The sequence below is a fragment of the Hippoglossus hippoglossus genome, chromosome 19 (genome assembly GCF_009819705.1).
Source record: "Hippoglossus hippoglossus isolate fHipHip1 chromosome 19, fHipHip1.pri, whole genome shotgun sequence".
NCBI classification, from domain to species: domain Eukaryota; kingdom Metazoa; phylum Chordata; class Actinopteri; order Pleuronectiformes; family Pleuronectidae; genus Hippoglossus; species Hippoglossus hippoglossus.
In genome coordinates, this window is record NC_047169.1 from 9,272,032 (window position 1) to 9,284,761 (window position 12,730).

The 12,730-nt window shown below is 43.5% G+C and overlaps 1 protein-coding gene across 4 annotated transcripts in view; it reads left to right on the plus strand.

Moving 5' to 3' along the window:
* dock1 (dedicator of cytokinesis 1) overlaps positions 1-12,730 on the plus strand; it is a 172,045-nt gene that overhangs the window by 37,132 nt on the left and 122,183 nt on the right. For all 4 annotated transcript variants that reach the window (XM_034569988.1, XM_034569985.1, XM_034569987.1 and 1 more), the window contains exons 15-19: positions 600-698; positions 1,260-1,332; positions 4,821-4,924; positions 5,507-5,690; positions 11,284-11,381. In XM_034569988.1, coding sequence (XP_034425879.1) covers positions 600-698; positions 1,260-1,332; positions 4,821-4,924; positions 5,507-5,690; positions 11,284-11,381 — 558 coding nt within the window. The remainder of the gene's footprint in view (positions 1-599; positions 699-1,259; positions 1,333-4,820; positions 4,925-5,506; positions 5,691-11,283; positions 11,382-12,730) is intronic.

The window sequence follows — 12,730 nt, forward strand, 5'->3', positions numbered from 1 at the left end:
AAGTGCTAGTCAATCTTTCTCAGGCTGTGAGTGTGCTAATGTTTTGACAGGGTGATAATGGCTGGACCATCACGATTATATCTCTTAGGCTTCATCCACACCACTACGTTTCACTTTTAAAAAAGCACCACTCCTGCGAAGTACTGGAAACGCCGTTAACCTGTTTTGTTTAAAAGCTCTGTGGCAAAAAAGTAGACGTTTGGAAACAATGGCACCTTTGCTTCCTGATTGGTTGAAACTCGACTGCCAGCAGTAAACGTTGTAAACACCGTCAGTAACAGTTCCACCTCATTGTGAGAAAGAAAAGAAATCCCTCATCTTACCACCACTCTTTCTTGTTCGTAGTATTTTCTGTAACCACGCAACCAACTGCAGAGTAGACAATCAGATTCCTACATGCCCTGTGTACGAGTGGTCATGTGATACACGTTTTCAGGAGTGTCATTTCGGTATTAATCCGGATGTGGAGCTTAAACGCGCGTATGGCTGGAGATCATTTTTAAAACGAGAAACAGTAGTGTGGGTGGAGCCTGAAACCAGCATGACCAGATAACCAGCTTTATTATCTCATTTGATGTATTTTCATTCTCTTTACCCAGAGCGTGATCTTCCCCGGAGCTGGAGATGACGGCATCAATGAATACAAGTCTGTCATCTATTACCAAGTGAAACAACCACGTTGGTTTGAAACAATAAAGGTGTGTCTCTCTCTCTCTCTCTCTCTCTCTCTCTCTCTCTCTCTCTCTCTCTCCTTACTTCTCTACTTCTCTACCTCCTCCCTTTTTTCTTCTTTGGTATTCTTCCGTGTAACATCTTAGTCATTATTTTCCACCTTCGCTGCACAATTGCCCTTTGATATAATTCTCAAATCCATTATTCATCACGCAGGTTTCCATCTCCAGCAGCATGTAGACTGGGGTGTCTGCTGAATAATAACCAATGAAGCTTTGGTGCATAGAGAGGCAGTAATGAACATTCAACCACACAGTAGATTAAGTGGTCAATGTAGTGGCAGCAGGAATGTATAGCAATATGAAGCCATTGATCCGTGACATTTGGACAAACCAGTAGTTTTGCATGTTTTAGCCCATTTACCACAGATTTGCAAACCATGCAAAACTTGCACTAGATATTTTTATGTATTTTAGTCCAGATTGCTCTTTCCAGTTAACTTCTGTTCAACGAGAGCTTCATTCAGTCCTGTCCCTGAAAAGCTGCTTTTTGAACCTGTCCCTGTCCCCTTCTCTCCCGTATCCCAGGTTGCCATTCCCATTGAAGATGTGAACCGGAGCCACTTGCGGTTCACCTTTCGCCACCGCTCGTCACAGGACTGTGAGTACAAACACATCGGCATGTGAACAATCCTTTGTTTTGTCACCAGTGACCGGCCACACAATTGGCTGTTAATCTATCCGCAGCAAAAATAATGGGAGAAATCCAATCGGAGCAGATGCGTTGCATGGTGATAAATACTTTGAAGCTCACTCTTTGTCACTTTAATCAGAGGTATTAGTCTGCCCCTGCACAACGGCGTGTCACGGAGGGGCTTGTCAGAGTCTACAGCTGGGATGTGAAAAATGCCTGAGTGGAGCTCATTTGTTTATTGGAACCTGCGTGTCGCTGAATGCAGCCAGTGTTGTATGTCCTTCTGTTTTTTAACATCCTTTTTAATTTTGGGGGTGGAGAGGGCAGGGAAGCCTGGTTTAGTGGCAGCCTCGCCAACCCATCTGCCCACCACATGGCGCGGCCGTTTCCTCTGGCAGAAGGAGAGGTTCAGGGGAAAAGTATTTTTGAGAGGCAATAAGAGCCATGACAGCTGTATACTAAATATACAAAAACAACCCTTTCATATCAAACCGGGAGGATATCGGCATGGAGAAGTATACTTTCTCCCCAGTAAAGAGATCTGCAGATACCTCCATCCCCCCCAGTTCCTAAAACCCTGCAGCTCTGTTCGGTTGTCACCTGCATGCAGGGGTTTTGGAGAAAATGACCAATTCTCGGAGGTCGATGCTGGTTTATAATCCACTTGGAGAGGCTCCTTGTCATGCCTGGCACCTTGCCTCTCCAGGGACTAATGTTGTTAGGAGGCATGCCTTTGAAACTCTGTGACTGTTATCTTGCAGGAAAGGTTGCTTTAGAAACTGGCTCACCTTAAGTGACTCTGGGACTGAGGGGGCATACTGATGCTGCCAGCTCAGCGCTGACAATTGACAGTCGAGAGATATGTGGAAATAGTGGACTTTGTATGTCTAAACACACTCAAGGTCTTGTGTTTCCCTGTCCTTGAGTGTGTTTCTCAAAGTATACAACTCCCATTATAGAGACATGATGTTATTATATCCCCTGCGCACACGAGTCTAACTTAATCCAAGCTTCTGATTGTCTGCATCTGTTGAGGCGTGTTTCTCTGGCATGTGGCCACTTCCTGTCACTTCTGCACTGACAGAGTTTCTTCAGGAGTTGAGGATGAACCCACTGTGATTTATTGGCTGCCTGCTGAAGCTGTAGAAGTTGATGCATTCACCCCTCTAGTGGATTTAGCTTCTCCTGTTGATCCCTTGTAATGATGCAGTTTATCCTCCCCATCACCTCTTGTTTGTAGGATGTTCACATATTCAAACAAATGATCCTGACCAGCCCACAATACTAATGGGACTAAAAATGCACTCTTTACGTATTCTGTAATCAGCGACTCTGGGATTTTAATTCTTGAAAGGCAGAATGTGATATCACAATAGTAGTTGCTTTGTTTATAAGGACATTTTTCTTTTCTTATTCCCGTCACTATGCGGATGGGTTGGGTCGCAGGTGGCGCCGCACTGCACCACATGTGCATAACACAGCTTTAATGTGATTGGATGGGGAAGCAGAGATCTTTCTCTCTGCACTGTAGTGCGCCTCGCCATAATTCTTACCCTTAGTCTTCAACTTTGACTGTTTTATGAGCATTTTATGAATGTGTTTTGTTTTTTCCCTGGTGGTTTATGAAGCTAACTTCACAAAATATGTCAAAGCACTAACTCATGCGGACGCAGTCTTTGATTGTCACAAACACTCAATCATATCCACTCTAAAGCAGATTAAATCACTGGAACAAGACAATTTGATGTCAAAATAATTCCCAGTTCAATATATGTAATTTTATTTTGCGTAAATTGTGTTGTTTTTTTCTCCACAATCATCCGACAACCACCAGAAATTATCTTGCAACCGCCCTAATGGTCAGGACCCCAGGTTGAAAATCAATGGCTTAAAACATAGAGAGCTGGGTGTTTATTTGGTCCTTTTAGAAATTCGTCATGTTCCACACAGCATACGTCAGGCAGACTGCAACATCTATCGTCCAAGTCCTCTCTACATGTGGAGAAATCTCTAAGAAAAGCCGAGCAGAGGCTGCCCGCTATAGATGAAGTCCTCTGAGTCGTCTGCTGTCATCTGCCTGAGTTCTCCCCGCTCGCTCCGCTGCTCCTAGCCCTCGCTGAACTTCCAGTAGAAACACGGAGTGACAGAGCTGCTCATCACGGCCACTTCCCGAGCTCATGTGCTCACTATCTCAGCCCCGTGGTTGAGAGTCAGCACGCCTCTAAGCCAGTGCATCAGATTAACACCACAACATTGTCAGGCCTAATCAGACTGATGGCTGCTATCATGGATGCCACCGTGGCTGTAAGAGATTCCCTGCCATCTTTTTTCCACTTCAGTTTCATCTGTCATTCTGCCACTACCTGGTGAGCGTGGTGGTGGTGGGCAGGCTTTTGTATGTAGCATAGTACACTTAGCAGAAATCTCAAGTGACAGCCCACCTTACAGGTCGGCGTGAGCAGGAGTTCCACTAAAACTTGACTTTGATTAGCTCAAAAAAACCTTGTCTGTCCCCCTGAGTGCCGAGTTCTGAGCTCTCTGCGGTCCTGAGCAAGTCACTAATACATGTTTCTCTACTGGGTGGCATGCGTACAGTGTTTTCCCTCCACTGGTCCCTCTCATGCCAGCCTAGCAATTATTCACAGGCGAGGCTGCAGGCAGCAAACCAATGAGGGGATTTATGCAGATAGAATGTGCGAGATACTTCGATGAATCAGGTCTCCCCGCACATAAATTAGAGCTGGTTGATCCCCTGTGATGATATATGTGGCCCTGTCCAAACGCTTGGTTACAGGACAAAGTCATAACTCTCCTGCTTGTTTACGCAGCGTTTCCCTTATACAACCTCCGACCACAGTCACACACGTGTATGCACATAGACACGAGCAACACCCTGAGAGGGATTATTCACTTTATACTGTTCACAGCTGCAGCTCTGAGATCAATGACAGTGTTTACACTGATGCAAACAGGATGCAGACAAAAGTGGATTTTATCTGTCGTTTAAAGTTATCAAAGATGATTTTTAACTAAAGGAACATTTTAAATATTACTTATTATAAAAACAACTCATGCACAGATAGTCACAGTGCGAATTAAGTCATCATTAGGGAATAGTAAATTCTTGTGCAAACTCGGGAGCTGACTCAGGGCCCTTATAGTGCTGAGATTTGCATTTGGGGTGATCTGTTTTATTAGTCTGCTAGTTTGTTAATGACTTGTTGTAAAGTCAGCTACGCTGCATGGTTCATTGATGTGGAGACTGTCCCTGCAAGCTCATAATGGAGCCTTGGGTTTACTGAAGAACACTCACAGTATATTCGCTTGTAAGATTTGGTCTTTTTAGTTTGTAAACGTACACAAAAAAAGTTTGTTTTGTGTAGAAATGGGAAAGTGAAGAAAAACAATATCTCCTCCATGTGTTCCTCATGTGTTTATTTTCTCTCCTCCTACAGCAAAAGACAAATCAGAGAAGATATTTGCTTTGTCTTTCGTGAAGCTGATGAGGTACGACGGGACGACGCTGAGGGACGGTGAGCACGATTTCATCGTGTACAAGGTAAACGTGAAACAATCCCGTAACGTGATTTAAAAGTCCGTCTCTGGCTTTTCTGGCATCTTTGTTCCGGCCCACACTCGTCATGACAGAGCTGAGGCGTAGGTGAAAAATTGGCCGGTGTTATTAGTAACTGTCACTATAATAGCTTCACTGCCTTCTATGGAGAATTGTATAGTAGCTACACATCAACCCCAAAGTGAAATGAGATTACCTTCCAATTGAAATCCCCTGCATAATTATACCTTTGCATCACACTGTCCATTTATGTTCATTAAAAAGGCAATGTGGAATTTTTTTTTACCCGAATAGATTTTTCTTTGTCTCATATTTTTGCGTTGCAGTTGTCAGTTGAAATTACTGTTTGGCAAAGAGTTTTGTTATTAGTCCCACATGCAACGACTGGCAGTAAACACAGCGAAAAGACAAAGACTCACAGTAATGGAACACAATACTTCATCACAACAGAAACAGCAGATATGGATTTCTGTGTTACTGGAAAAACTAACGAGCTTCCTCAACTGCCTCAGTCGTAAATTGTTAATTTGCTCATATATTGACTCAATCTTATCCCGGGAAAACCAGGCAGAGGCGAAGAAGATGGAAGACTCGTCTCTGTACATGAACCTACCTGCCACCAAGCTGGAGCTGGAGGAGAAGGGCTACTCCACCACCGGTAAAAGCACCCACAACCTGGGCAACTGCACCATCAGCAAGGACTCCTTCCAGATCGCCACACTGGTCTGCTCCACCAAGCTTACACAGAACGGTACGAGCCCCTGCACCTCTACAGTTCATATTTTCATCTTTTTTTTCAATGTGTTATTTTTAGAGATGTTTTGATACCATTTTTCCTTTCCCAATATTGAATCCGATACTGCTTCTTTGCTGCTCTAATAACAGTACTTGCCAGTGGCCAGTTCTTGCCAGTATAGCGCAACTGCTGATTTGGAACGGTGGAGAAGAAAGTAAATTACAGGAAAATAATATAGTTTGAAGACCGATTTTATCGGAGGCATTTCCGATGCTGGAATAGTAACATCTGTCCTTTTGGTATGATGTAATCATACAGCCTCTGAATTGAAAACAGATTATCCGTGCACAGTAACCATACATCACTTAAAGTAGGAATTTGGGACCCCTGTCGTGTTTCGCTTCTTTCCACCTGGTCACTTTGGACACTTGCCCTCACTCTGACAAAATTTCCTTCACCCTCCTTTCCCTCATCCCACCTTCTTCTCCAACTTCCCTCTGTATCAGTCTCCGTCAGTGGATCGGATTTCTCTGCTGAACGACGTCAGCTCTGCTCTGTTCACTGCTGTCAATCTACACTTACTAAGCGAAGGAGAAATCCCCATCTGTTCTTCGTGGTTGATCGATTTAAGGATTTTGGCCTGTTGAGTTCGCTCCAGCCTTTTATACCTGTTTATAAATCACCACAGACATGTTGGTATTTCCAGACTGAGTGGTTCTGATTTCACAGTCAACAGAACCCTCCGACGTGCCTGCCTCGCTTTCTCCTGTGCTTGATGCATTGTGCTTCTTTGTTTATTTTGGTATGCAGGACCGAGCCTCCATTTTTAATTAGAGTCAAAATCAAAGCTTCCACGGTTCCTCTGTGTGTGTTTTTTTGGCCACAACCTGAAAGAGAGTGACAATGAAGAAGGGACAATTACACTGCAGGCTGACTTTAACTAAATTAATTGTTTTGCTCGTCCACAGCAACAGCTTGTTTGAATAAGAAGTGCATCGTGCCCTAATGTTTTTATTCATGCTTGTACTAAGATCATTTTAAATTGTTCGGCAAGGGCAGAGTGAACTGTTGAAGCAAATTGATGATGTGTTGCCTGTTTCTCAATGTCAGAGCTCACACTCAATAATCTTTGTGTTGCCCTTTTGAAAAGAACCTCATGTGTTTACCTAAAATGTTCTTTTTCATTAGAGAGAATAGCTTCACTTTATTACAAGTTTAATCCTATACCTTTCCAAAATGCATATCTGCTGAGCACGGCATTGCTTACCGATCGATGGCACGCATATTAAAACATTACGATATCCCCCGACAAGCTCGATGGAGTAAGGACGCTGAGCGCTGAGGAGGTCTAACAGGTTGTAACCGAAACAAAATCTTAGCCCCGTTGTCAAATCCACTTCATTTGGAGGTAATACTAAAAGCAAACACACCTGAAATGAGAGGGACCATCCGTCACTGCACAGGGGAGCAGTACGTGCACAAACAGTGTGGGCTGTCAAAGTTGTACAACGGGTTTAGTCTGTAAAATGCGATCAATGTTTTCAACAGGCACTTGGAGGAATAACTTCACCTTTTACTCCCCCCCCCCTAATTTTAGTTTAAAACTTGTTTTATCTTCCGACTGGCTCTCCCATTAGAGGACGACAGGACTTTTCTTGTTTTGTCTTTTAGTTAAGAACAGGAGCTCTTGCATCTCGGCATCTTTTTGTATGATTTAAGAAAAACACATGGCTGCGGAGCTTGATGCGGTGACATTTAGGAAACACACGCTTTTCACTTGACAGTGGCTTTAAAAAAGAGAAACGGTGCAATGTTTACATCAATATTCAGTGGAAGTCTTCTCTCTACCAGCTGCCACACTCACTCACAGGCCTTGTGTAAATCTTAGCTGTCTTATAGAAAAAAAACCTGCATGGGAGGAACGAGTACATTTTCTTGTTATTTTGCCCAAATAACATGTATAACAAAAAATAAGCCTTTGTTAGATCCCTAGAATTGCCAAAGGGCTGCTGCATATATTGTGTGAAAGAAGAGGGTGTTCTGTGTTGCAGTAATATTCCCATTGAGGGTTATTAAGTTTAGTCTGTGGTTTAAGTTGTCACTTAAATACAGTCGTGTTGCTTCCTACTCTGATCAGTGGGCGTTGATGTCAGCAGATGAGCAGTCTCAGTTACAGCAGTGAACCTGCCCACACTCATTACACAAGTCAGATGAAATCTCTGTTGCTCCAAATGTTCTCTACACTGTTTTGTAGATGAACAGGCACATCTGCTCTTCTTAGTTCCCCCTCCTTTCTTTTCCCCTTTTCGCCCCTTGGACTGTACAGATGGAAATAAAGCAGCCTAAATATCCTGCATGGATGCAAACGCTGCCATCTTGAACTGATGATGTTATTCGGAACCACAGTCTGCGCGGTAGGGATCGGGGAAGATGGAGCCCCGGTGTCAAAGTCACATGTGCTCGACAAATTGCGAGACCGTCTCAGCTGTCAATCATGACGTTTCCCCCCATTTTTATGACATCACTTAGGCAGCACTTGAACATACATCCTTTGACTCTGAAGTTTGGTCCATGTTCCATCTGCCAACATGGAGGAAGTGGGATTTATGACCTTTACTGCAACGAGCCACCAGGGGGCAATTAGGACACTTTGATGTCCCCTTTGGGGAGCAGTCATGTTGTCCATCTTTATGAAAAGTATGTCGTGGGTCCTGGTGAGAAGATTCAGTCCTGTCGAGTAGCTTCATGACGGAAATTTACCTGGCACCTGTTGGTGGCAACATGCAAGGCACTAATAGGTTTTTGGTGATGAGACTGATTACACTGATGAGTGTGTGTATATATCATCCTAGGCCAAAGCTCCTGGAGTTTTGTGGGTTTTTTAATAAAGAAACGTAAAGCCAATCCACCTCCTATACAATTTTTTCTGCATTATATCATAAATGAATTTGTTTTGTACTGCTGTTGGAGAATGAAAAAGGTCTAATGGACTGCATATGCCACATATAGCACTTTTATTCAAAGTGCCTTACATTGAGTGCCTTACTCATTTGGATTGGTGGTTTTTTGGGTTGTTTTTGGACGATTTGTCATTTTATTTTGCTAATACAATAGTGTGCCTCAGAGAATTCATCTCTCTCTCTCTTTCAACTCTTCTCTGTGACATCCGATTACAAGCGGTCACAGCTCCTCTATAACTGGATTCGCCGATACTGGCGAGATCGTCAGGTCGGCTGATTGGAAAATTGTAGCATGGCTGTGATTTTGAGCTACTCGAGGTTCAGTTATGTGCTTGGTTGCCCAAAAACACAATTAATCAAATCAAACCTATGGGACATTACTTGGCTCTGGAAAATTGTGATGGCTAAATATTGCAGTGAAATATTAACAATCCACATGTGAAATGAAAATGATAATAATCTCCTCTTGCCGTCCTGAGTGTATCTAAACATCTCAATCACCACCTCAACTCATATTCGTCTTTGCTCTAAGTGGACTTACTCTGGGAAAAAAGAAAAATGCCCCCTGCAACAGCCCACTTGCTTCATACACGACACACCTCATCCCTGATCCCACATCTGAGATGAAACACTCTTTTTAATTAAGCTAGATTTATGCAGACGCTCTCCCAGCGCTGGGAGCGTGTGTGAAGTGGCTGCCGGTTCCTTCCCTGGGTGTTTGGAGTGTGCTTCTCTAAGTGGAGGCTGGAGGAGAAGCTAGAGATCCGATGACAGCCGAGCAGGGAGCGGGACTGGCCGGGGCGGAAGATGTAACGTTCTGTTCCCACCTTGGCTGGAATTTAAAAAAAACGTATTTCATTAAAATGTCTTTTTAAGTGGGGGATTTATGCCTGAATGTGCTCTTACATCGTGTTCAAAGACCTGCACTTTATAACTTCACAACTGGATACAAGGCTATTAATATTAAGAATAAAAGGACAAGCTAACTTTGGTTTGCTGGTAAAAATCAACAGACAATGCTCTTGTCATGCAAAGTGTTCGGTAACAAAACACTCAAACGGTGATAATGGGGACTCTTGTGGATTTCGCTTGTGAAGTGACGATATAACCTGTTCCCTCAAAATTAATTACTCCAGCACTCCACTCTCCATCTGACATTTTTGTTGCATCTTTTAAATCTGGCTGCCTGCAAGGACAGTCAGTCTTGAGCATGTTATTTGTCACTCGGGGATTCGAGCCGCCTCGCTGTCCCGTGTGCTACAGACAGCGTGGCCGCTAACAGCTGTCTCTCATTGGGAACAAGCTGCCTGATGATTTATCCCAATTTCATTCCAGTTGTCTCTCTTGGGCGCCTAAGCGTCAGTTTTCAAATTCATATCTCCCTGGGGAGGAGGGGATCCCTGGTGGTTTGAACTGGATCTGACTGAGCCCTGATAGGTTGTCAGGCTCGCAGATGATAGGCATCCATCACTGTGTCGCCATGCATGATTGGCTCGCCCATACTCGATGAAACATGGCACGTGGAGAGAGGCAGCGGTCGACAAAGGGATGCTGGCTTGGTCCTTCTGTAAACTACGTTTCTTGAGCTTAGCTGCTTTATCAATGCAGGTTTGGTAAATAAACCCGCCCCAAATATTCTTTTAAGAGAGTTTCTCTCTCTGGCTTGTATCTGGACGGCAAGGTAACTGAGAGGATTAATCAATGAATCATTTAATTAAATTCAATTGAGGGCTTTTCTTGTCATTGTGCAGTCTACAAGAAAGTGTCCCAGTGGTAAAGAAAGTAATAAACAGACAAGACAATAGTCTAAAAAATAAATACAAAAACATTGGAATAAATAGCATAAAACACAGGGCATTGAAGCAGATGAGAATATGGACTCAAATATATTGCACATGATAATATTGCACAGTTGGATAATATTGCACTTAGTTAAGTTAACTAAGTGTTAACTTAGTTAATGGTCCCCTAAACATTTTTGATTAAGATCCATATTTCTCTGAGAAATTCAAGGAAAATGTTTGGAAAGGAAAACTCGTTGATCTGGATCCAAAACAGATTTGAATTGGTTTGTGGTTTCGTAGTATTCCTTCCAGTAGTTTTTCTTTAACTAACAAACACGCAGATGAACACGGACGATTATTACCCCGTTGGCAGAGGTAATAGTGATCAACACAATGCAGCGGTCCCTAGCTTGAGTCTGTTAAACATCTGCCTTTCTCAGGCTGAATAGTGTCGGCCTCCAAACCGACTGAAGTCTCCAAACACACTCGCTACATTTTAAAAGACTAATGTTTTTTGCCCTTGGAAAAAGTCTGGCTCCTGTTCGTGGAGCTGACGTATACAATGCCATAATAAATTGACACAATGGCATTTTTAAGCTCCCATCTTGATAACCTGCCAAAGGTGGTCTGAACGAGCTCTGTGCGGAACGTGATTAATCACATCACGTCTCATCCTCGTGTGCCTGATTTATTTCCCATGATTAAAGTGAGAGATTTACCATTCACGCTGCAATTGTGAAATCTACCAACTGACGTGCGTGAATGTGTGTGTGCCTCTTCGTCTCTCTTCACGCTGTATTTACCATTGGCAGGATGGACCTAAAGTGCTTTGTGGTAATGACTCCATGTTTGTCTGTTTTTCAGTGGACCTCCTTGGCCTGCTGAAGTGGCGCTCCAACACCAGCCTGCTGCAGCAGAACCTCCGTCAGCTGATGAAGGTGGAAGGTGGCGAAGTCGTCAAGGTCAGAAAATGACACTACTCCCTCCGCTGTGCTAGCTCCCTGTGTTGTCAAAGCTGGAGCGAAAACGATTCTAAAGGAGACATATATGCTCATAATCAGCTTCATAATCTTGGGGTTATTAGTTTGAAAATGTTAAGATGCTGTTATGTCCAGATAACACATCACTTTCCTCATAGTGTCCATTGCTGCAGCTCCTCTTTTCAGCCCCTGTCTGAAACACTTGGTTGTAGCCCCTGTCTCTTTAACCCACTCCTCCCAATAAAGCCCAGTCTCCTCTAATTCTCCAACTGGCCCACTCTGTTGTGATTGGTCAACCACTTCCATTTGTCAGCTGCTAGGTGTGCATTATGTAGATATGGGTAAGTGTGACATCACAATGATGTGGAAGTTTCGGGCTTTTTAACTTTGCAGGACATTAACATACACGAAAAAAACCTGATGAGTTGAAAGGGAAACGAACCTTACTCTTGACTTACTGTCTTTTGTAGGTTTTGTTTCCTTTATGGTTGTATTGCCTGGATACAGATAAGCAATACAGTCACACACAACACCTATTGTTCCTGAAAACTACAGCTACTTCACATATAATCCCACTTCCTGTTTTCTTTTTTGCGTGTGTATTAAAGTGAGGCGAGAGAGAGCACACAGCAGCACACACAGCCCACAGGAGAGGAGGAGATGACCTGCTGTCAGAAGTGTAGACAGGCCCTTAAAGTTCTCAGCATGGGGCAGATGAATAAATCACTTTCAAGAGAAAAGTTTTTTCCGGTGGGCCGGCTGGGGGCCTGGCAGATTGCGGCGCATCTGAGGAAGTCCTTCACCAGACAGGTTTGATCAGACCAGATAGATGTGTCAGCCGCAGCTGGACCAGTTCATTAAACCACGGGGGTGTGATTATTATTACCGCAACATTAGCTCCCGGTCCCTCTGAAGCGCTCCGAGGCTGTCGGTGTGCAATTAGGAGACATTTTCTGTTTGCCATTTGAAAACAATACCACAGTAGATTATACAGCACTTATGGTTGTATAGTGTGAATTTGATACTATGCACACACAAAGAAAATCATGAATAAATCATAAATGGGGGTTTCCGATTGAGTTGCTTTTTTTTCTCAATTTTGATATCGTTATACAGTGAGTGAATGAACAGGACGCTCCTACCTCATCTCCGTCATACAGTCTGAACCCTCTCGAGATTGAATTGTGGTTTAAACTCCACTGCGTGCGAGTTATGTTTGTTTGTCATTGAGAACCTGATGAATATCATCCATCCCGAGGTGACGGACCAGGTACTGCGCGGAGAGAAAGCTCGGTATCCCACACTTTTACATCTGTTTTCACGTTGCCTCA